The sequence below is a fragment of the Brienomyrus brachyistius genome, unplaced genomic scaffold, assembly GCF_023856365.1.
Source record: "Brienomyrus brachyistius isolate T26 unplaced genomic scaffold, BBRACH_0.4 scaffold90, whole genome shotgun sequence".
NCBI lineage: Eukaryota > Metazoa > Chordata > Actinopteri > Osteoglossiformes > Mormyridae > Brienomyrus > Brienomyrus brachyistius.
Window position 1 is genome coordinate 590,933 of NW_026042365.1, and position 27,012 is coordinate 617,944.

Consider the following 27,012-nt stretch of genomic DNA (forward strand, 5'->3'; position numbering starts at 1 on the left):
CCCCCCAGTTTTTGCTCCCTCCCAACTCCCTGAAGACCCATTTGAGAAACACTGCTGTAATGGATTATGACCTCCTGAGGGAAAACATAAAAGAAAACTTAGTAACAGAGAATAAACACACCGGCGATCTTGCCATTGGCTCATGGGGGATTTACTTACACAGAAGTGTTCTGTGGGCCGAACAAAAAATTCAGAGAGAAAAATCAATTTGTAGAGGAGGTGAGTCCAAGCAACTAGAGGAAGCAGGACCAACCAGTCAGATATCTTGGTCCCACCTCCTTTACAATCTGATTGGTTATCTCTCAGAACCAATCATTTTCCATTCTGCTCTTAGAACATTTTTGTGCAAGTCAAACACCATGAGCCTGCAGTGCTCTCTATGGGTCTCCTTCCGAGGATGAACTCAAAGTAAAAATAAAAATCACAAGAGAGCAACACTGCTCTAAAAGTGGTAAGGATGTGAAGGCAGAATGACCGTCATGGTCTATTATTCTGAGTCCTGCATCAGATGTTACAGTAAATGTCAATATCCCCATGCAGTGAAGTGGACCCATCCATCACACATTCGAAACCCAGTTGGATCTTGTCTCTTCTGGTCCCTCTAAGGACAGATACCAGCAAGCGGAGGCAACCTTGACCTTGGAGTACCGGTATCCAGCAGGTTTTCCTGCCTGGTTTCTCATGGACCAGCCAGATATTAAGTCATCAGTTAGGATAGAAAACCTGCTGGATACCGGCACTCCAAGGTCAGGGCTGCCTACCCCTGGTTTAGGGGGGCATGATGCAGTCTTTAAATGTTCACATACGTGACACCTTAATACCACCCTGATCATGCAGTAAAGTCATTATGATGTAACTAATCATTTATGGTGCATTCAATTTTCAGCCCAACTAGACATCAATACCTTTGAAACCTAGAGATTTTTTTTAATGAAAAATGTGTATATGACAGAGGAGAGTATTGATGATGGAATACGTGGAATGCGTAGAAATGGAGGAGCAGTGATGATGAATGAGAAGGACACACAATCTGACTTGCTGTCCTGCAACTTTAAACCGGAACGTTTTCCCATAGTATGTATGTTCTTCAAGATACTACATATTTGTGTGATGAAATTCAGTCTGACAAGTAGGCTGAGTGTGAGAGGTAAGGTGAGTGTGAAAGTTAGGTTTAGGGTTAAACTAAGGTGAGCCTGAAAGATAAGCTGATGGTGACAGGTAAGATAAGCCTGACAGGTACAGTAGGGTGGGTTGTGAAAGGTAGGGTGAATGTGACAGACAGGGTGAGTGTGATTAGTGTCACAGGTAGGGTGAGTGTCATAGGTAGGGTGACTGTGATAAGTGTGACAGGGAGGGTTAGTGGGACAGACAGGGTGACTGTGATAAGTGTGACAGGGAGGGTGAGTGGGACAGACAGGGTGACTGTGATAAGTGTGACAGGGAGGGTGAGTGTCATAGGCAGGGTGAGTGTGATAAGTGTGACAGGGAGGGTGAGTGTCATAGGCAGGGTGACTGTGATAAGTGTGACAGGGAGGGTGAGTGGGACAGACAGGGTGACTGTGATAAGTGTGACAGGGAGGGTGAGTGTGATAGGCAGGGTGAGTGTGATAAGTGTGACAGGTAGGGTGAGTGTCATAGGTGTGACAGGTAGGGTGAGTGTCATAGGTAGGGTGAGTGTGATAAGTGTGACAGGGAGGGTGAGTGTGATAGGCAGGGTGAGTGTGATAAGTGTGACAGGTAGGGTGAGTGTCATAGGTAGGGTGAGTGTGATAAGTGTGACAGGGAGGGTGAGTGTGATAGGCAGGGTGAGTGTGATAAGTGTGACAGGGAAGGTGATTGTGATAGGCAGGGTGAGTGTGATAAGTGTGAAAGGGAGGGTGAGTGTGATAGGCAGGGTGACTGTGATAAGTGTGACAGGGAGGGTGAGTGTGATAGGCAGGGTGAGTGTGATAAGTGTGACAGGTAGGGTGAGTGTCATAGGTAGGGTGAGTGTGATAAGTGTGACAGGGAGGGTGAGTGTGATAGGCAGGGTGAGTGTGATAAGTGTGACAGGGAGGATGAGTGTCATAGGTAGGGTGAGTGTGATAAGTGTGACAGGTAGGGTGAGTGTCATAGGTAGGGTGAGTGTGATAAGTGTGACAGGGAGGGTGAGTGTCATAGGCAGGGTGAGTGTGATAAATGTGACAGGGAGGATGAGTGTGATAGGCAGGGTGACTGTGATAGGCAGGGTGACTGTGATAAGTGTGACAGGGAGGGTGAGTGTGATAGGCAGGGTGAGTGTGATAAGTGTGACAGGGAGGATGAGTGTGATAGGCAGGGTGAGTGTGATAAGTGTGACAGGGAGGGTGAGTGTGATAGGCAGGGTGAGTGTGATAAGTGTGACAGGGAGGGTGACGTGATAGGCAGGGTGAGTGTGATAAGTGTGACAGGGAGGGTGAGTGTCATAGGCAGGGTGAGTGTGATAAGTGTGACAGGGAGGATGAGTGTGATAGGCAGGGTGACTGTGATAAGTGTGACAGGGAAGGTGATTGTGATAGGCAGGGTGAGTGTGATAAGTGTGACAGGGAGGGTGAGTGTGATAGGCAGGGTGACTATGATAAGTGTGACAGGGAGGGTAAGTGTGATAGGCAGGGTGAGTGTGATAAGTGTGACAGGGAGGGTGAGTGTGATAGGCAGGGTGAGTGTGATAAGTGTGACAGGGAGGGTGATAGGCAGGGTGAGTGTGATAAGTGTGACAGGGAGGGTGAGTGTGATAGGCAGGGTGAGTGTGATAAGTGTGACAGGGAGGGTGATAGGCAGGGTGAGTGTGATAAGTGTGACAGGGAGGGTGAGTGTGATAGGCAGGGTGAGTGTGATAAGTGTGACAGGGAGGGTGATAGGCCAGCCACGCAGACACACCTCGGGGGATGCTGATCTTGAAGTCCAGCTCCCTCTCCTCCAGGTGTGCACAGGCCACTTCCTGAAGCCGCGCTCGCTCCACCTCCGACAGGCTCTGTATGGGGACGGGCCTCAGCCTCACCCCGTGTGTGAGCATTCCGGCCCAGGGCGGGGTGTTCTGAGGGAGACAAGGGGAAGAGGGGGCACAATGAAGACGAATCAGAGCATGGCGAGAAATCTGACAAAAGAAGAACAACCATATACACTGCCTGGACAAAAAAAGAAGTCGGCATTTCAATTTTTCATTGAACCGCCTTTAGCTTTAACATTATTTGTCATGGCATTGTTTCCACAGGCTTATGCAACATCTCAGCCTTTATTTTCATCCAGATTCGCATTCATTTCTCACCGAGATCCTGTATTGACAAGTGAGTTGAACGACTCCATAAAGCCTCCTTCAGCACGTCCCAAAGACCTTCAATGAGGGTAAGGTCACGACTCTGTGGTGACCAAGTCATGCGTGAAAATGATTCCTCATGCTCCCTGAACCACTCTTTGACAGTTCGAAGCCAATGAATCTTGGCATTATTGTCCTGGAATATGCTCATGCCAACAGGGAAGAAAATGATCCATTGATGACGGATGGAGGCGTAACCTGAGCATTCAGTAGATTCCGGTTATTGCTGCATAACGTTGCTGAGCTGTAATAATGATCCAGTCATTGGCTCTTAAGTATTTGCTGATATAAATTCAAATGGGACCTTTTTTTTACAGTGCATGTAGGACAGTGGTCTGCAGCAGTGTGCTTTTACAGCTCCCGCATACTTAACCCGAGATGATGCCTATGCTTTTCCACCTGGGGAACAAAGGACTGAGCTCAGGTTCACCTGAAGCTACTTCCCATGTACTGAAGCTTAAATCTTTGCTCTGTCACCTCAGCAATCCAGCTCAGTCACTGGGCCGCGCCTGGAGCAGCAAGCCACACCCATGTGACCGTCACCGATGCATCATGCTGTGCCAGACTGAGAAGATCAGTGGGGCAGCTGACAGACGGCACAGATTCCTGGGAGAGGAAGCTGCCAGAGCTGCGTGCTGTCAGAGATTGGCTGTGTAAATAGGCCGGACTGTGCTAAAAGCTTTAATCGTGTTTGGGTGGAACTCTGGGGACAGTGGATCTGTACTAATGATTAGGGAGCAACCAAGTGTCAGGGAGCAAACCAGCAAGCCCTGCCCCTCCCAGACCTCCTCTCTTCATCAGCATCTGGCTTCTTCAGTGACACTGCAAGCAGAGGCACAGTGACAAGACAGGCAGGGCAGGCAATGGCCCGGGGCCCCGAGCTGGGAGGGGGTTCCCGAGGGCGGCCGATTGCATAGTACATCGCAACGACAAATCTGCTTTATTTGTGTATTCGGTTTTTCATGAAAGTCAGAATTACGGTCTTGTGTTTATTATTAAATTTACACTTCACAGTAAAATAAAGCTAATAAATGTTACCATGCAGGGGGAGGGGGAGTTGGGGGGTCCCATACAGTTTTTCGCCCAGGGGCCCCAGAGTCCCTAGAACGGGCTCTGCCTGCCAGATCCCTGCTGGCTGCATGCTTTTCCCCCTATTGCATACAGTATATTCCCCTAGAGAATGCCACACAACAAAGACTGAGTCACATCCCTTCATGGGGACAGCGCCAAGCTCTGAGGGGCGGCTGGTCAGTCTCCCGTTTCCAGCCTTAGCTCTGTGGCCCCTGCATCCTGTACCCGTCTTTCAGCGGCATTCACAGCCTCTCGGCTGAAACAATCTGAACCTGCCAACTCACTGTGGAGGCACCTCGAAATGAACGGTAACCAAAACATGTAAAAGCACAGCAATGCAGGGATGACAGCCTTCTTATTCTGGCACTAAACATAAAACAGGCCTTGCAAAATTTGAAAACAGTCTCCAAGACAGCAGCAGATTCTGAAATGTATTCAGATTTAGTCTTTTTAAAAACAAGCATCTCCTGCCTGACAAATACTACCCTCAAAGAATACTGCCCCCAATGAGCTGTGTACCCAGTGCTGGCCCTCACCTTCGGCCCCCTATAGGTCCTTAATGGTATTGCACATGCTAACCAAGCTCGAGCGGCTTATCAGAACCTCTGCTCCATCTCACCCTCAATGATCATCAAATCTGGTGATTCCTCCACTGCATGAAAACAAGAGTCATTAGCTGTTTTGGAATCGTGGTTCCTCAATGGTGGAATGAGCTACCTAACTCATAACTGTCAAGAAGCATCTGAAGAGCAGCATCATTTGGGAGCATCTAAACTAGCCTGATCCTACAATATTGATCCTGCCCAGTTTCAATATCCATGAATCCAAATAGTTTCACTACACACTTCTATGCTCTGCTGTAGTTTGAGCTTAGAGTTAATTCCTGTAAACTCTTATACCATCATGATACAAAAAAGGTTCTGTGGTTATTTGTATATCTCTTAGTTCCCATAACCATCCTTTAGTGTTTACTGGATACTCGCTGGAGCACAAACAGCATAAACTGGCTCTTTGATACATGCACGTCTGCCTTTCTTTCGCTAACTTTAAACAAAATTGTTTACTAAAAAAATGTAAATGTAATGTAAATGTTCTCAAGCAACGCTGCTCCTAAGAAACGCCACTTCCGATAAATGCTGCTCCCATCGCGGTTCTCCAGAAACACTATCTGGTATAAGTTTGCTCTCAATATTTTTTGACAGCAAGGCTCTGTTAATTATTAGCCGGGGCGAATCTAGGATTTGACCCCATGATGAATTACGGGACACCTCCTCCTCCTCCCTAGGGCTCCCGTGATTTAATTTTCCGAGCGGGGGGTACAAAATATTTACGATAATATCGGAGAAATCTATAAATAGCCCTAAGCAGAGTCTAGAACTGCCTATGATTACTAGAGATCATATTACTAGAAAAAAATGAAATAGTGCAAATGCAGTCTTGCCTAGTTTACAGAACATCAATGAATGCTGCTAATTCTGCAGGAAATTATTAATAATAAAATTAATAAATCTGTTAAAATTAAGTGAGGAAGCTGGGAAGGTGTAATGTGGGCATGCGCACTTGGCACGGAAAAAAGGTTCCCAGCTAACAATTTTTCATTATAGGAACGTTTGCAGTACGTTACGATTAAGGTATGGAAACGTTCAAAGTGTCTGGTTTTCCTTAGTTCCCAGAATATTATGCCACTATTACAGCTATGAATGATAATGTTGGATGGCTTTGCACCTTATAGATCATGGGTTCCAAGTTGCATGGTACATCTGCAGTAAAGATATATAACTCAGAATCTGAACCATTTATAAAACGATATTTTTCAACATTAATTGCATTAAAAGGATGCTCAATAAAGTTATCATTCTGACAGTAACAGAACCCTTGTTAAAATGTATGTCGTCGAAATTAACGTTACAATAAGAACATTCTCTGCCGACCTTTGAGAGAACCTTCACATAACGTTGGCTAAGGTTCGGGGAACGTTCCCCGTTCGCTGTCTTAATGCTTTTACATTAACATGTACTGTATGTTAGGGTGTCACTTAAAAATATAAATCTGAAATACACATCTCTCACCACCTAGATCTATTCTGTTGGTGATAAAATGGACCCAGAAAAAATTTCACTTAAAAATATTAACATTTACAGGTAGCCCAAGGCCTCTAAATGTTAGCATTGTTAGCATAATTACGCCTCATGATGACCACGCTTTCACAGATACCTCTCTCGCTAATCTCAGTAACCACACCAATCGCTTACTTATTTATATTTCTGACAGTGATATTTTAGCTATTTTGTGAAAGCAGAAACGAAACAAAGTCAGCCATCTTGTTTTCTGCTGGTGTTTAATTGCTATTTTTCACCAGTTGTTCAGTTTGCAGTGTACTGTCGAGCACAGTAATGTCAGAGATAATCAAGCTGCTGTTTATTCAACTGCAATCAAAAGAAGGTAATACATGCATTGCAATAAATGAAATGCATTGTTTTCATGTGTTTATATTGCATTATTACAACAAGTAAGTAGCTTGTTTTACTACAGGGCTATGGGCTAAGACACAAAGTTAAATAAGCTGGAGAACAGAGAGAGGAACTTCATGTGTCCTAGTTTTCATCAGTTTTAACTGTAATTTCTAAATATAAAACTCTGGTTTCAATATTGCATTTTTTTACGTTACATTAATTTTCACTTTTCATGGGCTATTGACCTGTAACCTGCATGCATTGACAGTCTTTATTGTTGAAGTTTTAAGTTCACTCTGGATAAGTTTGTAACCAGCAACTCCATCAATCTGTTTCATTTCAACTTGCCAACTGACTTCCTGGCCACTGATCCAGATACCTGGGCATCGCAGGACGGATAGATACACTGGTGCAAAACGTCGCCTATCGACACTCAAAGTTGTCAATGACACTGCAGAGAGGGGAGTGACACTGATCCAGGAATACAAGACACTGACTAAGGATGAAGATGAGCTGCAGTTTCTCTTGCAGGTTGTTCTGATCATCGTCCGCTACATCTTACTACAAGGAAGACCGAACTTTAGCGACTGTGACACCACAGAACTGTGCATTAAAACAGAGCTTATAAGTTGACTATAAGAATCCCAATTTAACTATAAGGGTTAAATATACTGTGTATAACATCATCCGTTTTGTGATGGGTGACCTGTAAATATTACACAATTATGAAATAAATTGGCACACATTAACTTTTGACCACATGGAACAAATCCGATGGCCTAGTAAATACAAGCAAAGAAGCTGCCCTGCAGAAGTTGACCTCGATGTGATTCGAACACACAACCTTCTGATCTGGAGTCAGACGCGCTACCGTTGCGCCACGAGGCCAAAGACACATACCGGTTTTAATAGTTACATTATTGATAATATTTTATAATACGACTGAAATACAAACATCGCTCGTTTAGACACTACTTCGGTTAGCGATCATTAGCAAATACGACAACAAGAAAAGATCCATTTTCCGACCAATACCAAATTTCACAGGGATGACATCACATGTCAGACTGAGAGATGTCTTTTTAGTAGACAAAATGTCAGCTTCATTAAGGGTAAAAGTAGCGTAATCGAGAGCGGAAGGCTGAATTAAAGTCACAAGCACAGCTGTGGTCAAGCTGATGCTCCTTTAGCGAGCATTTCGTGTAATAACCTGGTCATAATATGGTGCTAAACTATGAGCGGTTCTATTAGACATGACTTGTTTGATACATCTGTAGGTATCTGCCATGTAACTGTCCACAGAGCAGATGAGATCGTTTTGATGAAGCTGTGTTTGCAGGTTTGTTTTCCAGTGTTATATATAAAAAAAAAAAAACAATTAACTGATGAAAAAAAATGTGTCGTTGCTGAACATTGAACATTTTTACAGCTACAATAAACTGGAGATCATAAGCGTATATTGTTTATTGTTTTATAATATGGTGCGCGTTTAGGAATAAAATAACCCTTGCATAATTCTTTGTTATGTATACCGCAAGGAATAGATTCGTGCTAAAAAAATCTAGAGTGAAATGAGAACAGTATTACGATCAGGGGCCTTCCTGGGAAATTGCTTTGAAATATAGACCGGGGGTTCAAAATAATGACTGCAGTGGTGCTGGTGGATTGTTTCCAAAATTGTGTTGCAGCCTCTGTTGCTCTGTAGATGCAGATCTGGGATTGGTCAGATGTGTATAATTGAAGATGCGGATCTGGGATTGGTCAGATGTGTATAATTGGAGATGCAGCTCTGGGATTGGTCAGATGTGTATAACTGAAGATGCAGATCTGGGATTGGTCAGATGTGTTTAACTGGAGATACAATATGAGTGGTCTCACAAGTCAATACTTTCAATATGGGGGGAAGGTTCATGTTAAACTGGGAAATCCATGATTTTAAAAGGTGGGTTACGGTCATGGTGCACTTGCACTATTTTTATTATTTCTATTTGCTCTGTCTAGCTGTAATGCCACCCGCTATGAGTGTAAAATCTCAGCCGGACGGAACGAGTGAGTAATATTTTTCCTTTTGGGATTCATTGCTGAGTGCCGCCTCCTCTCCCTCTCATAACCCTGCGGTCTCATCGCCATGGGGTGTTTGTTTACTCTCTTTAAAGCCAGTTTCACTGTCATCACAAGTCGCCTTTACGAATCACAGTTTTATAACAGAAAACAACTGAACCAATTCAGCTTTCACTCTGAATATTAAAGGATACCGTGAGATAAACCAATGTGGTGGAAAAAGTTGAATGTGAAATTAAAGATCTTTGTGAAATTCTGTTTCTCTGTTTAACAGATAAAATAAGGCTTTCCTGTCCTAATCTGACAAATTTTAGTAACAACAGCATAAGATATAGTTGCTGGATGAGCACAGGATGATCACGAATGACCACTGATAATGTAGTATGTTCCTATATCCGTATTCAGTACATAAGAACATAAGAAATTTACAAACGAGAGGAGGCCATTCGGCCCATCAAGCTCGTTTGGGGAGAACTTAACTAATAGCTCAGAGTCGTTAAAATCTTATCTAGCTCTGATTTAAAGGAACCCAGGGTTTTAGCTTGCACTACACTAGCAGGAAGACTATTCCATACTCTAACTACACGCTGTGTAAAGAAGTGCTTCCTCAAATTCAGTTTAAAATGTTCTCCCGCTAATTTCCTCTTATGACCACAAGTTATAGTATTGAAACTAATATTGAAGTAGCCATTTGTCTGAACAGCATCCAGACCTGTTAGAATCTTATATACCTGGATCATGTCCCCCCTTAGTCTCCTTTGCTTGAGTTTCCAATCAGAAGGTACCACACCAGCAGATAAGGATTTCTGAAACAGTAAAGTAAAAGGTTGGCTAATAATATCCCTCATCTATTTTAAAACTATAGGTAAGATGCCATCAGGGCCCTGCGATTTATTTATACTGAGCTTAGCTAGGCTTTGCACCACATCAGCCTCAGTTATACGTGTATTGGTCAAATATGATGCTGTATTTGGTAAGTTAATCATGTCCTCTACTGTGAACACCCGTGTAAAATAATCATTAAACTCATTTACTATATCAATTTTCATTTTCAATTATAAGGCCCTTACTATCCTGCAGATGAGTGATTTCAGCTATTACAGCTCTTTTGGAGTTAAAATATTGGAAGAAACTTTTATTGTCATCCTAAGTACTTAGATCCTTCCACTTATTTAGTTATTATTTATTATTATTTATTAGTTAATTGATTCTTTCTTGACTTTGATCAATATGAAAAACCCATAATGATAAAGTGAAAACACATTTTTAGTATTTTTAGAAGCTTATTGAAAAACTGAACTCAGCCTTTTAAGTAATTCAGATCCTGTACTCAGTACTTTGGGGGTCATCCGTACTGATGATTACAGCTGTGTGTTTTCTTTTCTTGGGAAGCTGCTACCTGCTTTGCACATCCGGATCTGAGCGTTTTCCTTCATTCCATATCTTTTCATGCTCTGCCAGATTGGAAAGGGAGTTTCTCTGAACTGCAGCCTTCATAGATTTTCCACTCGGGGACCAAACCCGGACTTTGGCTGGGCCAATCAAGGACATTCAGAGATTTGTTCCACCCCAGCATTGTCTTGGTTGTGTGCCTCAGATTGCGGTCATGTTAAACATTCGTTTTCTTCAAGAACTTCTCTGTATGAGAATTTGGCTCAGTTCATCTCTTTTGCAATCCTGGCCAGTTTCTCTGTCCCCATTGGTGTTGCCACCACCACATACTTCACAGAAGACGTCATTAGCGGGGTGATGAGCGCCACATCACCAGGGCCAGGAGAATCTTTCCCTCATGCTCTCAGTGTCCTTCAGTGTCCACCTGGCCAACAGCAGACCAGCTGCCAAATGCCTTTAACTCAGGAGAAGCTTCTATCCATAAACACAAGGTGGATGTCCATCTGGAAGGTTCCCGCATCTTCACACAGGAACTCTGAATCTGTTACAGTGGGCGTAAGGTTCTTGGTCACCTCTCTGACCAGGACCCTCTGTGCTCAAATACCCAATCTGGCTAAATCTCTAAGCACAGTCATGGCAGTTCCAGACCTCTTCTCCTTGTCAGTCATGGAGGCCACTGATCTCCTAGGAAGCTTCAGAATTCATTTAAAACCCTTTTTCAGATACGCCGACACAATCACGGAGGTCTACAGAGAGTTCCTCAGACTCGATGACGCTTGTTTCTCACTCTGTCCTCTTCAATCACATAAATTTGGTTTGGACCACAGTCAGGTTCTATAGAGATGTCTTTAAGAATATTTTATTTTAAATATGATGAGTTCAATTTGGAATTTCATGGTAAATAGTATGCAGGCTTTATATAACCTGGATTTTTTTAATATTTAAGAAATTTGAAAAGTAATCATTAAAAACCGGTTTTCACTACATAATTATGACGTATTTTGTACTGATTGATTGCAATAGATCATTAATTCATTCAACTGTAAAATAAGGCCACAAAACAAAATTTGGGAAATTGGGAGGGGCGGGGGGGGGGGGGGGGGGGGGGGGGTATTTACTTTCTGTAAAGACACTGCAAAAAATACGGTCGCAGTTGCATAAATACTGTCCTCAATATGCCACGGCAATCAACGTTTCTAACATCATTCAGCCTCCATAATAATATTCAATACATTATTCAGCCCTATAGTAACAGTATAGTAGTGGAAAGCTAACGATATGTTTGTTAGCCTATATAAGAAAGACGATACACCTGAGCTGAACTCATAAAATCTACCAAAGGTGTGATTTATGAGTAATATAACTTTCAAGTTATTGCGCAAAAGATTGTGCAACGTATTTGAAGGAGAATATATGTTCTCTCCAAAGCTGCCTGTCACCCGCCTTTTTTCAGATGCAAAGCTGGCTGAGACAAATTACTTTTAATGAGTTTTAACCCTGCAACCTGAACTGGATCCTCACTCTCCAAACCCTTCAAGTCAGACGCAGTCAGATTTACAGCACTGATCGACGCACCGTAATAAAGATTATTATCTTGCACTTTCATTTACACAGAAACCAGTCGTTTCTATGCCGTGTCCCGAAGTGCATTCGGGAGGGGCTGTGCGGGTGAGGCAATTCATAGGACAGGTGACAGTTTTCCACCGACATTTAAACCACTTGGAAAATCAACACCTACAGTAGTCCCCAAGACAAAATAAATAATAAATAAAGAAAACACTGTACCTTAGAAGAAATACTTTTTGAGAGAGAGCGGAGGAGCTGCTTCCAGCGGTGGGGAGAGATAGAGACAGCCCGACTGACAGCAGCAACGATCCCACCCCCGGCAACCTCTCCCCATCAGCGATAACCGAGAGTAAACAGGGGCAGGAAGGCGATGTCCTCCTCCCGTCACAGTCGTAAACTCTCTTAATCATATCAGCTCCCTTCTTACTCTGCTGGCGACAGTGACACTGCATGGTGCCCTGTGCAGCGCCACATCAACTCTGACTACTGCTGGCAAATGACGTGTGATAATTCAGTCAAATTAAACTGGTATTAAATGGCTTGTATTTATTAGCCCCGCATTAGTACACTGTAAAACTTCTTTAGACACCCTTCAATTTCATGCATTTTTATATCTAAGCAATGCAATGGATGTTTAAAGGTATAGCAAACTTGTAAAAGCCATCCCAACAGCACAACATGATAAATCCCTGCCTATGGCGTATTTGACGATCTATCCAGGAAATCCCAAAATATATTCTCATAAATAGATGAAAATAATCTGTCAACGCATCATACGAACGTCGGGCAAATAGGGACGTTTCGAGCTTTGCCTCATCTAACAAAACTCATTATGAAAGCCGAATGGAAGAATGCAGGACGTCCCTAAGCCTAGAGGTCATTTTGCCATGAATACCACGAATAGCGGTCGCTTCGCATGTGTTTCCTACCATGGAAGAGTGGAAAGTAAGAGCCGCAGTTTGATCGCCGCCAGATAATAATCACAACTGGAACTGCTGCCTATAATATATCATGCGGATATTGTGCAATAGCCTGGGGAGAAATTACTCATCAGGCTACAGTAATGAATATATGAATAGAATGGCAGTTTAAAAACTATAAGAAGCTATCGTATAAAATGTTTCTTCTTTCTGGATGATGTGTGTAACTGTTTTCCAAATCAACGAAGGGGGTTCGGTGAGGCAACTAATCAATCACTCAAAAGGCAGTATAAAAAACTATAGGCGTGCCTTGATGTTTTATTCGTTCAAACCATCTGCGCCCATTGACTCACTGCGGTAAACACCATGTGTCATAGTACACAAATTGCATAATGGTGAGCTACAACTGGTCCATTTTTCGGTATGTTATATTAGTTAGTATCCATTATTTCCACTAATTCATTCAGTTAAACGCGAATGACACTGCTTTTTCAGGTACGTAACGTTTAAGCCTGCCGCCGTGGGGAGAAGCCGTATTCTCTCTAATAAGGCCTCAGCGAACATTTCGAGCACTAATAAAAGGCTATGTGAGACGAACGAACCATGATTGAGAAGTGCTCGGAACGGGGCCCTCCAGGTCTGCCACGAGAGAGCTCCAAAAGCACAAAAACCAAGATCGAACACGAACTGAAATAGCATGACAAAACCGGACAAGGTGTGTTGAAATGGTAATACTACAGAAAAAAATGGACGCTGGAGAGGTATAGTATGAACAACCAGGTAGGAGATACAATTGACGTTCGACTCTGGCGCCATCTCCTGGTAAAACGTGGATATTTTCCAGGCATGGCATAGAAAGTTAGATTTCAAAAACGATGTTCATGTCAAAGATCTTTCACTTTTGACTGTCACGCGGAATTACTAATAAACCAATACAGAAGAACATAAGGGGAAAAGATGAAACTGATAGATGGATGTACGATTTGACACCGTGCATGAAAACAGGTAGAGGTTATAGAAAATGCATTATCTTATTATAAGCCACGAACTAAGAAACCATTTTTGAACTTGACATTTATAACTGTTTTCTCCAAGTTCCATTGTTCAAGAAAATAATCAGCTACTATGGTAATGACCATTTGCTTGAAGAAACGAAAGAAAACTACCGTTTTATTTTCAAAAATTATATATTTCTCTTTTCCCACCTTCACATGTATGAGCCTCTTTATACAAAAAAAAATATTAAAGACAAATAATAAACATGAGCACTTACACTTTGACAGGAATCAGCTTGAAAGGACCTCAAAAGTAATTTCTTCACATAACAGAAATAGTCCATTTTTAATATATCAAACGTGTCCAAGCCTCTTCAAAAACGGTTCAGGACTGACACATGCGGTGATGTGATGGGAAAACAGCAGAAAGGCAGAAAAAGAGATTAGGACAGGATAGCAATTAGGGTTTTTTTCTCTGCCCCTTCAGCTAGTTATTACAATGGTCCCACGGAATCCCAGAGGTCTCCCACAGGAAAATGTCATTTAACGAAGCATTTAGCATACGTGCAGGAGTTTCTAAACAGGACATTCCCCTACAAACACAGGGTCACGTCAGCCCACCGTGGGATTTCAGTCAGGGAAAACCCACGAGAGCCCACAACCTATATGCCCAGTGCCAGGTGCAGTTTCTGGGCTCCAAACCCTCACTGGCATGCACTGCAGCTAACAGGGCAGCTGAAGCTCATCTGCACTGCAAGCTTATAAATATTCATTTCATGTGCAGGGTATGATTTGTAGTATACAGGTGAAAAACTCAAAGCTGATTCGATAATCCCTGTAATTTGGATCTCTTACACCAGTTCATTGGTAAATATACATTTCAATCACTTGTGAATTAATAAGTTTAAAAATGCCTATAAATCACAGGAGGGTAGCATAAGAAAATGTCACGTTCTGTATTATCTGAATGTATTTCTAAATAAAATTGAAATGCACTCTTTCCAAAGAGTTTTGAACAGTGTCATTTTTATTTATCAGTTATTGCAATAACACATTTCATCCATTTGGGCCCTTCTTGTTTGTACCTGCTGCCCCCAAATGGCCGTTTCGCTATAAGCCCCATCCGTTACCTTGTACCTGATGGGGCCACAAGATGGCGCCGAATAGCCATTTCTGGTTGAGCCCAGTGCTGTTACATTGGTGTCCCAGGACCCTAGTCTGGGCGGGGTGCTGTAATATTTAACTCTGCCTTTCATTGGGTCTTTGTTAGATTGTGGTTTGTCAGGTTTCTCATAACATAGCTGTTCCGAGAGAGATGATATCGCTCAGTGGATCGTCAAACACACAAACCTTCAGACCATGCAGAGGTTGCAGTCCTCAGAGGGAATAAGCGTGAGAGCGAATCCTTTCAGGTAAGGGGGGTGGGAGAGACTAGGGTCACCATCTAATCCATGTGAGAAGGGACACTATGAGCTACGACAGGGTTTGTAAAGACCCGGGTTTCACTTAAGCGCTGAGTTCTTCCTGCGTGCCGATTGGTCAGTCTCCTATAATCATGCACGTGTCACTAATGTTAATGTGAAACAGCTGGATGAGTCAATCAAGGAAACAAACCAATGCGCTAGAAGAACTGAACTATTTAACACAGGAGCTAATATAGTGTGTCCCAATGACATGGATTAGGTGGCGACCCTAGTGGAGAGTGTAAGTGCTCTGGGACCTTCAGCATAACTAACAGCATGTGGGCTTATAGGCAGTTTGATTGGGTAGATGAAGACCTCACCTATAGTCATAGGCATTTGGTAATGATAAAAACACATGGTTGTAAGTACGAGTGGTCAAATTATGGCTTCCCTGAGAGGTTGCCAAATGGTCTGGATCTTTGTAGATCTGGAGGGACCTCAAAATAAAACTGCCGCTCTATTTGAAGACGAGGAGTCAGCTGAGGTTGTTTGGAAATCGCGTGACTGACTTACAAGGGGCTCGTTTTGGACATAGCTGACTGGCTGAAGACGCTGTGACAGACCCGGGGACATGCAGGAAGGATTGTATCGTCCAGCCGGTTTGGCAGCTACGACCGATGCCAAGAAGGAGCTGGAGGCTGTTTGTAGTTTGTCCTGCGGGGCGTGCTGCCACTGCTACCCTCACTGGGAAAAGCGCTTGGAAAACGGATGGATAGATTGGATAGAAATGTACAACAGTGGAGCCAGAAACACCAACAGGAAAGGTCAGTAGAGTAAAACACGCAGAAAGCTTTAAGAAAGCCGATGTTAAGGAAAAAAATAATTTATTGAAATTACAGAATTCAAATCAGCCAAATGCACGACTGCATGTTGAACTCCTGATGACAATTCATATCTACTGGATTTCAGCACGATCCCTCACAGAGCTTCCCGGCTGGACCTCAACACAGCATCAGTACAAACTGTTTACACAACTTCAGCATTGTCTTGTTACACCAGATTATTTCTTATATATTTCCTATGCTCTATAGAGTTACAGCTTTCATAGGCTTTGCTTTTCTTTAAGATTGAAAAAAAAATAATAATCTAATGAATAGGATGGACTTTGACCACACACACACACACACACACGCACCTTCATACCTATCCAAAGGTAGCTTAGACCAGCGTTTCTCAAACTTATTTGTCCTGGGGACTAGCACGGCCCATAGTTTGAGAAACGCTGGCTTAGACCACGGTGGACTAAGCCTTGTGTGCCACACTTAGATCACCCCATATTCTCACGAGTGGCAGGATTAAGCATCTATTTACATACTTGGTGGCAAACACAGAGAGTGAAGCTACTCAGAATCAACACAGAGACCGTCTGTTTTTCCGAAATATGGCCACCGCCGAGCTTCTCGGAAACCTCAACCGTGTGCTTTGCTCCAAGATCAACCCCCAAGTTACTACTAGGTAGATCTGTGTCTGGATTAGCAAGAGCGAGATTCTGACTGGAAAACCATCAGACAAAATTGCTTGACTGTCCAGAACCATTGTATCCTTCTATTTTTGCCTTCAAGGTTTTTAATTATTTGTGCCGCATTTACTTATTACTGCTACTAGTCTTCCAATCTGCAGGCAAAAACAAATGCTGACAGTGGTGGTAGAACAGTGGTGACGATTATAACGAAGTGGTGAATTTCTCCAGTAGCGTCGCACCATGCAACATTAGGGGGGAAAAAATGACTAAAGCAACATTCAGTCCATTGATCTCTTTTGCTAAATTTTGGAAAATAGATCACATGACCAATAATAATAATACAGATAAAATCTGAGATGACTCCTTCCTACAGTCAGAACTCCATTCTCACGTGAGCGCATTCGTCTCCTCTGTGCCAGCCGGCTCCGCCCCCTCAGTGATTCTTTGTGTTCCTTTGTGTTCCTTTGTGTTCCTTCAGGTGTTGGTACGTCCCCCCCACAAACTGAAACATGCAGCTACCAAGACCACGCAGACAGGTCTATGACTGACCGTGTGACCCGGTGATGATCCAGGAATCGTTACCACCCCAGGCCAGCCTGACTGACACTGATCATGACACCGATCCTGCCCAGCTTGGATGCAGAGGCATTTTGGAACATGGACTTTTCACAAAAAGTCTCACGTACGCAGGATGCTGGATCATCACGGTCAGACTGAGGGACGTGATGAGATAACACACTAAACTGAAGTACAAATAAAAAAATATATAATAATAATAATAAACATAAAGCCAGCTCCCAGCGAACACCCCCCTACCCCCCCCACCCCAACGAATCTCCTGAGCATGAATAAACACCTGAGCAATCAATCTGCCCATCCAAATGCCCTAAACACAAATATACCTGCTTAAGCCCCCCAGGCAAAAACCTGCCCTCTTAAATGCACCCGTCTACATCTGTATGCCTTCACCTCAAGCAATGACCCATCTGTGACACTTCAGGTGGATCGACACTGTCAGCAGAATCACCATCATCTCACATTTCTCTGTCATCAAATGAGACTAAATCAAACTTTTTTCTTTTTTTACTAATCTCATTATACATAGGACATCTATTTGTGTATATAGTTCTAAAGATATATTCTTTATTTACACCTATTTACAGGCCAAAATAAAAGATTTTTTTTTTAAAAAAAAAGCTAACAAAAATGTTCCTTGATTATAACAAAAGCACTTTTCATTTAAAGGTTTTCTAAATCCTTCAATAGTCGTATTTACAGTCTTTGTAGAATGTATTATGTGTGTAGTTGGTTACACCCCGAAATAATCATCAGCCTTGTCTTCAGAAGGTTCTGCCATGGCTTAGCAACCTCAGCGTGGCTAAAATGGGCCACTTTCAGCAGGCATTTCTGATGTCAATCTTCCACCTTAGTAATGATTTAGTCCTGAAACTGTGTGTGGTACCGTTCCTCTCCTCAGCAGAAGAGCAATAAAAAATGGCATCCACCGACATACTCTGTAAAAACACAAAAGGTTTGGTGGAGCCTCGCTGCTCATTTACTGAACAGGCGAGATATGCACAGATGTTTAGCACCAATCCAGAAGCATCACAGCGATGCCCACGGCGATCACTTTCCCTGTGAGGATCTGGGTTTGGGGGCCAGCTCCGGATCAGCCATGGTGAACTCCATGACTCGGCGGGCCAGCGGGTTGGTGGTCCGCAGCAGCTCGGCGGCCGACATGCCCCTGCTGCCGCTGGGCTTGCTGTTCTTCCTCTGCAGCAGGGCCATGAAGGTATCATTGCGGGAGTTGTAGCACAGCGCCGCCCCGGTGGCGCGTTGATCGCCGTCGCCCTTCACGGGAGATGTCAAGCTCTGCTTGCTGCCAAACTGGTCCGACGGTTCTTTGCGGCCCAAAACTTTCCGCTTTGACCTTCAGGGATGGTTTTTGGAAGGAAAGCGATAAATGAACTATGTTTTGAATAAAACTGGCACAGCAAGTTTCACTTTCAGTTTCACTTTCAGCTATTTCTGTCCAGCATGGCAGTCAAGATGATAAACCTTTTCTTTACGTTCTGTGCTAGTCGATGATTGTCCGCCCAGGTAACCATAGATGCAAAGAAAGGTTCACAAGTTAAACTGAAAATAACCTGCTAGCAACGCAGCCATGAATGACAACTAGCATATAGCATAATCATGTGGTCAGACAGACAGCACACACTGTGAAGTCATGAATAGTGTTTCCATTGAAACAAGACAGTTTTGTATGTTTTAATGTGACACTTGCCATCTAAATAAGCCTACAATGGCAACTGGTAAGTGGCAAACGACTGTCTGAATGGATCAGAATTCTTTATGCTCATTCACAGAACATTCATTCATTCACTGAACAACAGACTGTGTTATACTATTTATTTATCAGGCATTACTATGGAATTCTGCGCAATACTTTCTATGACATTCTTTACACTGTTACTGTTTTCTGCTGTTTATCATTTATTGTTACTGTCTACTAAAGTCTGAAATGTCATTTTTAGCATGTAAATGTGTGGTGTGCGACTGTAAACCTGCAGTTTTATATCGATCTACCAAAAAGACCATCCCAATGGAAAGCTGTAGAAGGTGTCTTCATCAGTGGAGAATCTAAAATTTGACCCTTAGGGGGGCTCAGGCCCTTGACGAATGACGGGACGTCCAGAGGCATAGGCGTAGGACAAGCAAGGCAGGCAACTGCCTAGGGCCCGAGCTGGGAGGGGGCTCCTGAGGGCAGCCCCCAGTGTCCCTAGTCTTTGGGGATGTCAACCCCCCCCCCCCCCCCCATTAAATTTGCCAAGTGGAGGCGGGATCCCCACAATGAAGTCTGGAGGGTACGAAATGTTTATGATAATCCGGGATAAATGGTTTTTTGATAAACTGAGCCCTCTAAATAGGGTTTAGAACCCTCTCTGGTCTTCATTCTGCAGGACTGCTTCCATATTAAGTACACTGACCATTTCCCTATGGCTACAGAGTCATGGGCAGTGGATTACCAATTAACAACGAGGAGTGCTCTGTTGCGTGCCTTTCTTAAAATATAAAAAATACGAAAAGACACAATACAAGGCCTGACACACACACCGTTATCCGATGCTGGGCTTGGTGAAACATCGGTGATGCGCCAAGCATGTAAATTCCACACTCTGTAGCTTATAACTATCCGCTGATTGCGTAAGATGGCAAAAGACCAAGTTCTCTGCCCATGAAGCATGTAGGACAGCCTCCTTTTGTAAATACAGGAAGTCATCCATAATTTGTGGGCTGAATTCCCCTTCGGAACAGTATTACCTGCTACCAAGAACGTCACACTTGGATTCTTCCAATAGTTCCCACGTTTCCCGTACCTGTGGATGATGGCGAAAAGGTCTTCGGTGGCAGCCGGCCGCGAGCTCTGCACGAACACATCGTCAGAGTCCTCGTCCGTGTTACCCGGCATGCTCCTCTCATTCTCCGAATCTTCGGAACTTCTCTCCGTTCCCCCATCGCCAGCTTTTGGCAGAATAAAAAAACATTTATGATATTTGTCATGTTTGTGAAATGGGAAGCTTCACGGTTCCCTGCAGTGTTGAGAGATTTAATGTCGTTCGTACGGCAGGAAATGTTGCGTCTAATTCGATGGCTTACGGGATGTTGCTTGGGAGACAGGTGCTCTCTGGTCAGCATCTTTATCACAGTCCCTTGGAGATGAATCGGAGTGCTTTTCCTGTTTCCCGGACACCATCTGATACGTGGGCGTGCTGCAGCTCTCCACTGAGTTCCCTGGCCTGTTTGTAGGTATACTGGCGTGGAAGGTGTTCGCAGACACAAAAACAATGTTCGGTTTCTTTGGAATAGGGGGAGGTACCTTATTCCCCTTCTTATCCAATTCAGCCACAGATGGGGTGGAAACTCTGCTAGGCAACGATCCTCCACTGCCCTGTGCTTCTGGGCTGATGGACGGGGTCTGCAAACAACGATCTGCCCCTTGCTGATCTTCCACGACCCTCTGCTGCAGCTGCCCACCAGAGTCCGGAATACAGCCAGGCGTGATCGGAGACTTTGGCGGCTTCTTGGGTTTTCTAACCTCTGTGTAGATGTCTCCCCCATGAGGTTCTGCTGATGAGGATGGCTGGCAGCCAGAGGTGTGGGAGGAGGAAGAGGAGGAACCGGGAGACTTCAAACTCAAGTTGGGAGGTCGTTTAGGTAAAGGTGGTTTCACTGCCACCGGGGGCTTAGGTTTGACGTTTGTGGTTGCACAAGGGGACGGGTCACAGGTCTGCTCCTCCTCGAGGATGCCAGAGGACCCATCCACACTGTCATCAGTTTCCGAGCGGCTGACAGAGCGCAGCCGAACATTCCGTAAATCCATTTGGGTCACCAAGGGCATGATCGACTGACTCGGGCTCAGTTTGTATCCAGAGCGGATGGCAGCCGAGGAGTCAGAGTGTCGCCGACTGGCTCTCGACTTTGGCTTGATGGAGAACAGGTCCAGGTGCGTGGTCACGGGCAGCTCGAACGACAGCCGGCACCTGGCAGCCCTCTCTGCTGGAGATGGGGCAGGCAAAGACGACTTTCTCTGTGGGATCTTCGGTCGCATCCTGCAGCCCAGTGGAGAGGGTCCCATAATGGTAGAGGTGGGAATGGTTGGAGTGGGAGTTTCACACTGACTGGAGTAACCACTAGATGGAGACATCAGTCCAGATGGTTTGACTTGGGATGTTTTTGATTCCGTCTCTGCTGAAAGCTGGGAAAGTGCAGTAGCCTGGGAGCTGGGAGGGGAGGCGAGCGACTCGGAGCTGCTGCACACCTTCACATTCGGCACCACAGTGGCGCCCTGCTCTGCACTTGAATTTGACACCAACTTTTCTGGGTTGGTAAGCTTACACTGGTTCAGAGTGGCCGACTGATCTGCCTCTCGTTTCAATTCCCGGGTCTCTACAGCTCTCCTCCCGCCGGACTTAGACAGGTCCTGCAACTGCTGTGGTGGCTTGGAGATGAAATCAGGCTGAAAGTGCAGCTGGTGTTCCCTGGGGATGACGAGGCTCTTGGGCCTGCTGTCTCTGGGGTGCTCACGGCCGTCGGTGGTGCCGCCGTTCCTCAGGGACACACTACGAACAGGGGGTGGAGGTTTCTTTTTTGGCTTCTTCAGTGAGATGCTGCGGGACCTGAAGCGCGAACTCCCATCAGGTAGGAGGTCCACCCCTGATGGAGAAACGCTGTTGGTGCTGACTCCATCCTCTGAGCTTCCACTCGGGTACTGTGGGGTGGAGCTCTCTCCTTCCACGCCCTGGTTTTCAACAGAACACATCGAGTCTGAGTCGGTGGGAGTGGAGAGGGACCGCCCACGGAACATTCTGGAAGCATCAGCTCGTTTGGGTCCCGCCTCCTTTTCTCTGGGACTTCCTGCAGAGCTCTCGGTTCCACTCTGTCCACGGGTAGCATCGGTTGAAGGAGTGGTCCGAGCCTTGCCAGACAACTCAGTTGGGATGGAGGCTAAGGAACCAGTACGTGACCCTGAGCTCACGGAATGACCTGAGCTGTCACCAAAGTTGCAAGGGACCGTGCCAGCTGAGTGCTCCGAGGAAAGCAGCTCGGCCGCTAATGGGAAGGTGCTGAAAGAGCTGCTCCAGGTAGGGGAGAAAGTGGAGCCCTTGGGCCCATTCCACGATGAACTGGCACACAGAAGGCTGGCTTGCTCCATCCTTTCTGGAGACTGGGGCACACTTTGGTCCAAATCGCTGAAGGTCTTTCGCAGTGGAAAATGGTGAACGCCGCTTTCTAAATGCTTGAGATAGAGGGGCTCAGGTGAGAGGGTGCCTTTTATTAGGTCAAAGGTCAGTGTCCTTTCTGGAAGACAAACATCCCCTGAAGGACACAGACAGACAGCAGTGTTTTCAGTTCAGGCAGCTGATTCTGCAATATTGCAGAGTACATAAAACAGAGACTTTCATCATGCAGCAGGGTGTACTGGGCATGCGGCTGGAAAAATGGGGTGGTACCTGCGTCAGCAGCGCCCAGGTGAGCGGGAGTGTGGCATCTGAGGTGCCAGCGGGGCTTCTGGGCAACGGGCGGGCCGCGGGAGGACCGCTGGGAGCGGCCCGGGCTGCTGCTGGCCGAGCTCACAGACCAGGTCGTGAGGGTGCTGCAGTCGCTCGCACGCTTGGGGGTTGGCTGCAGGTGGGTGGCAGGAGAGAAGTGTTCTAGAACAAACACCTAAAAATAACAGCCAATCACCTCTGAAAGGGCAAATCAGCTGCTTTGTTGTGGCCACTTATTTGCAGTTCTTACTTAAACAGTTACCCATCCATCTTCTGTACCTGCTAGTACCTCCTATTCAGGATCTCAGTGGGTCCGGAGCCTATCCTGGAGGCTATGGGTGCGAGGCAGGGAACAACCCAGGATGGGGGGCCAGCCCATCGCAGGGCACACTCACACACCAGTCACTCACACATACACTCCTATGGGCAATTTGGTAACTCCAATTAACCTCAGCGTGTTTTTGGACTGTGGGGGGCAAACCGGAGTACCCAGTAGAATCCCTACAATGACACAGGGAGAACATGCCAACTCTACACACATGGAACCCTGGCAGAGACTCAAACCCCGGTCCCAGTGCTAACTGCCTCCTTTTCTCTGGAACTATCACCCCCTAATTAAACTATAAAAATGATTAAAACAAGATACTTGGACTTTACGCTACATTTATTTTTCAGACAGCTTGCATGCGACATAAATGTCACCAGCGCAAACACATAATTAGTAATTAAAGCAATTACGTTTCGCATTTATGCAATCTAAAATGCATTCTTGTGGAAATACCAACAGAGCCACAGTTCAGTAATTGGCCGAAAGTGTCAAATAAGCATATATTTCAATATACTTAAAAACTGGCAACATTAAAATTAGCAAAACATACGAAAAGCATCTGAAGTGAGATAAAGTGTGAGATAAAAAGCAGGAGAGGTTACCAGGAAGACAATGTGAGGCCGTCTGGGTACTGCCAGGGGTGATCTGCCGTGGGAGGCCTCCTCTGAGCTCTCAGACGACGGCTGCCGGAACGTCTGTCCCACCACTTTGTGGTCATAAAGCTGCTCCTCGAATTCTACATGGGAGACAAACAGACACGACGCTGAACTGGGCTGAGGGAAGTTTTTGGAGTACGCTCAGCTCAAAGTGAAAGCCCTCCATACTTGTTGGTCACCCTAGGGCCTAGTAAACAGATTACTTACTATCCTACTCCTTACAGAGCCCAAGGCTCCCCACACCCCGAATACTCATGCCCACCCCTGCATCTGCAGCTTCCCTACCCCCCACGTCCTGCTCCTAGGATGGTCTAGATGGGAAAAATGAACTTGCACTCTGGGAAAATATGGATGCCTGGAGCCCAGTGCCAGGTTGCCTAGCGATGCCGGGCCGTCCGACACAATGGCCGATCGCTGGAGGAGACAAAAGGCACCAGCCCCGCCCCTTTCTTCATTTCAGGGCCCGGAGTAAACACCGTAACTTGACCCAAGGCATAAAGCCCGTCGAGCATATGATCAAGGTGCACGGTATGGGTGTCACATTTGCGCTAACGACGTTTGCAATTCATTACAAAGAATGGAAACCTCATATTCGAAGCGAGAACTGCATATCTTATTTACACAGATGGCCTTCGTGACGTTAAGCAGACCACCTTTATGATGTAACACAGAGACCACAAGTCTCCTGAATGAGTGGGGTCTTGTGACACGGGCAGCGAGTGAAACTCTCACAGTGCCGTTCAGAGACTCCCGTAAAGAAAAGTATTTACTACGCCACAGCTTTCAGCAACTCATTATGACCACCCCCCCTTGCACCCTCCCCCGAACCAGATCTTAACTACACCCACCCATTCTGTCCTCAGGCTTAAATGGAAATCAGCCCAGGCAACGTGGGCTGAACTCTGCCCCCACCCGCGATAGAAGCGGAACAAACGTACGACACACACAAACGAAAGCTGATGCTCCCTTCAGAGACCGGAGCTGCACGGGAGCCTCCTGCGACGCCTCTGAAGCGAGGGCGGCCTGCTTGGCGAGAGTGCCGAGCCTGTTAAGCACGCGCTGCCTGTGCCGTCTGCAGTTAGGGACCCGTCACAAAGCAGACAGAGATTTTATACCCCACCTGCGCAGAACGGACTCCTCACTTTGAGATGTTTACAAGATTGTGGTGCCGTCTGTAAACACCTCAGTCAGGCACCTCTGAACCCAAAATGGGGGGGGGTGGTACTGACAGTGCCAGGTAACTCTAATGAGGGCTAACAGTCCCAATATGCATATTACAATACTGCCATGGCCCTTTGGCCCATATGAAGAGAACCATGATGGCAAAGGCACCGTTGATATTGAAGTAGTCTTTCATTGTTTTCTATGACCATGAATGACCGTCTGTGATGTATATTTCGCTGGCTGGGGGGGGGGGGGGGGGGCGGCTTCCCTATTGTATATATTGCTGGCCCTCACTAGCCCTCATTACCCCAGCTTCCTGATGGGCAGTCCGAGCCTGAGTCCTGATCAGACCTGTTACATACACCCATTCAATATGTGTCCTGATGTGGAATTTGACATTGAGCAATTCCTAAAGTTTACTAGCTGAACTCTGGAGGACAGTACAGACCAGGTCAGCTGGACTGCATAGGTGCCCCGTGGACCAATAGGCATGCATAATGATGTGGCACCTACAGAAGCATGGCACCATGAATGACCATGATTGGTGGAAATGGCTACCGCTACTGAATTGAATGGGTTTCAGCTGAATAGCTAGATCTCTCACAATTATTCTGAAATGATCCAAATATATAGTGTAGAGCATATAAATATTCCTGATTCACACAGGGCATAAAGAGCATTGCTACAATATGAATACCTTATGGATATGAGGATGCTAATGCTAGTGAGAATAAGCAGCGACAGTGAGGAGAGGAACAGTGTTTGTGGATGCTAATGCTAATGAGAACAAGCAGAGACTCAGAAGAGGAGCAGCACTTGTGGATGCTAATGCTAATGAGAACAAGCAGAGACTCAGAAGAGCAGCAGCACTTGTGGATGCTAATGCTAATGAGAACAAGCAGAGACTCAGAAGAGCAGCAGCACTTGTGGATGCTAATGCTAATGAGAACAAGCAGAGACTCAGAAGTGCAGCAGCACTTGTGGATGCTAATGCTAATGAGAACAAGCATAGACTCAAAAGAGCAGCAGCACTTGTGGATGCTAATGCTAATGAGAACAAGCAGAGACTCAGAAGAGCAGCAGCACTCATGGATGCTAATGCTAATGAGAACAAGCAGAGACTCAGAAGAGCAGCAGTACTCGTGGATGCTAATGCTAATGAGAACAAGCATAGACTCAGAAGAGCAGCAGCACTCATGGATGCTAATGCTAATGAGAACAAGCAGAGACTCAGAAGAGCAGCAGCACTTGTGGATGCTAATGCTAATGAGAACAGACAGAGACTCAGAAGAGCAGCAGCACTCATGGATGCTAATGCTAATGAGAACAAGCAGAGACTCAGAAGAGGAGCAGCACTTGTGGATGTTTGAGTGTTTAAGTAATTAATAGCGCATTATCATTGTTAGACTGACTAGTGTGTGATGTCATTGTGGTCTTTATGAGGTCCGACACCCTGTTGTTTAAGCAGAGGATAAATTACAAATCACACCAAACAACAACATTGTCCTGCAGCCATCAATATACAAGATAATGCAAACAGTAAGATAGAGGGGACTGTCGCTCTTTAGGAAGGCAGCAGAATGTCCCTCTATTCTAGAATAAAAATTTTAAATGCTAATCCCGTCAGTGATCGTCGAATGCACAAAAATGTCCAAAAACCAGCAAAAAAAAAAAATCCAGTTTTACTGTATGCAAAAATTCAGAAAAACTTAAAAAGGAGAAGTGTCCCCTATTCTGCCCAACCGATAAACAGGCAAGAGGAAGGAAAACGCGGCAGGGCCGTGTTACAGCTGAAATCCGCAGGCATGGCGGAGGAAATGGGTGTGGCCTACAAACGCCTAACAGTGTCAGCGTTAAGGGTCGCCCCCCACACGCGCGCCCACGTCCCTACCTTGCAGCAGCCGATGAAGGTTGACCTGTGCCTCCTGATGCAGCTCCTGAACGCACTCGGGCCTATTCCACGGGCTGAACACGTTCACGTGCTGTTGCCATGACGATTGGAAGTGGGCCGGTTGCTTGCTCTCCAAGTCCAAGTCAGTGGTGTCTGACAGAGAGGACAGAAAAAGAGGGGGTTAAAATGCACTAACGTGAATATAA

General features: G+C 45.3%; 2 protein-coding genes, 1 long non-coding RNA gene and 1 other non-coding gene across 8 annotated transcripts in view; 1 reads left to right on the top strand and 3 right to left on the bottom strand.

Annotated features, from left to right (window-relative positions):
- LOC125727185 (rho GTPase-activating protein 6-like) overlaps positions 1 to 14,206 on the bottom strand; it is a 31,090-nt gene extending 16,884 nt beyond the window's left edge. The window contains exons 1-2 of one of the 3 annotated variants that reach the window (XM_049003897.1): positions 14,071 to 14,206; positions 2,899 to 3,055 (exon numbers count right to left, since the gene is read on the bottom strand). In XM_049003897.1, coding sequence (XP_048859854.1) covers positions 2,899 to 3,055; positions 14,071 to 14,136 — 223 coding nt within the window. In that variant the 5' untranslated portion in view covers positions 14,137 to 14,206. Of the gene's footprint in view, positions 1 to 2,898; positions 3,056 to 12,096; positions 13,025 to 14,070 lie in introns of those variants that run through there. The other 2 variants (XM_049003895.1, XM_049003896.1) reach the window with 2 other exon arrangements.
- trnaw-cca (transfer RNA tryptophan (anticodon CCA)) lies at positions 7,675 to 7,746 on the bottom strand. Its single transcript has one exon. It is a non-coding gene; the product is annotated as a tRNA-Trp (tRNA).
- Positions 14,207 to 15,078: 872 nt separating the features above from the next.
- LOC125727187 (uncharacterized) lies at positions 15,079 to 17,377 on the top strand. Of its 2 annotated transcripts, XR_007388594.1 has the most exons (3): positions 15,079 to 15,204; positions 15,791 to 16,019; positions 17,196 to 17,377. It is a non-coding gene; the product is annotated as an uncharacterized LOC125727187 (long non-coding RNA). The 2 variants fall into 2 exon arrangements; XR_007388593.1 differs by lacking the exon at positions 15,791 to 16,019.
- LOC125727184 (NHS-like protein 2) overlaps positions 16,063 to 27,012 on the bottom strand; it is a 44,098-nt gene continuing 33,148 nt past the window's right edge. For both annotated transcript variants that reach the window (XM_049003892.1, XM_049003893.1), the window contains exons 2-7: positions 26,807 to 26,959; positions 23,698 to 23,831; positions 22,729 to 22,900; positions 20,375 to 22,594; positions 20,095 to 20,239; positions 16,063 to 18,647 (exon numbers count right to left, since the gene is read on the bottom strand). In XM_049003892.1, coding sequence (XP_048859849.1) covers positions 18,344 to 18,647; positions 20,095 to 20,239; positions 20,375 to 22,594; positions 22,729 to 22,900; positions 23,698 to 23,831; positions 26,807 to 26,959 — 3,128 coding nt within the window. In that variant the 3' untranslated portion in view covers positions 16,063 to 18,343. The remainder of the gene's footprint in view (positions 18,648 to 20,094; positions 20,240 to 20,374; positions 22,595 to 22,728; positions 22,901 to 23,697; positions 23,832 to 26,806; positions 26,960 to 27,012) is intronic.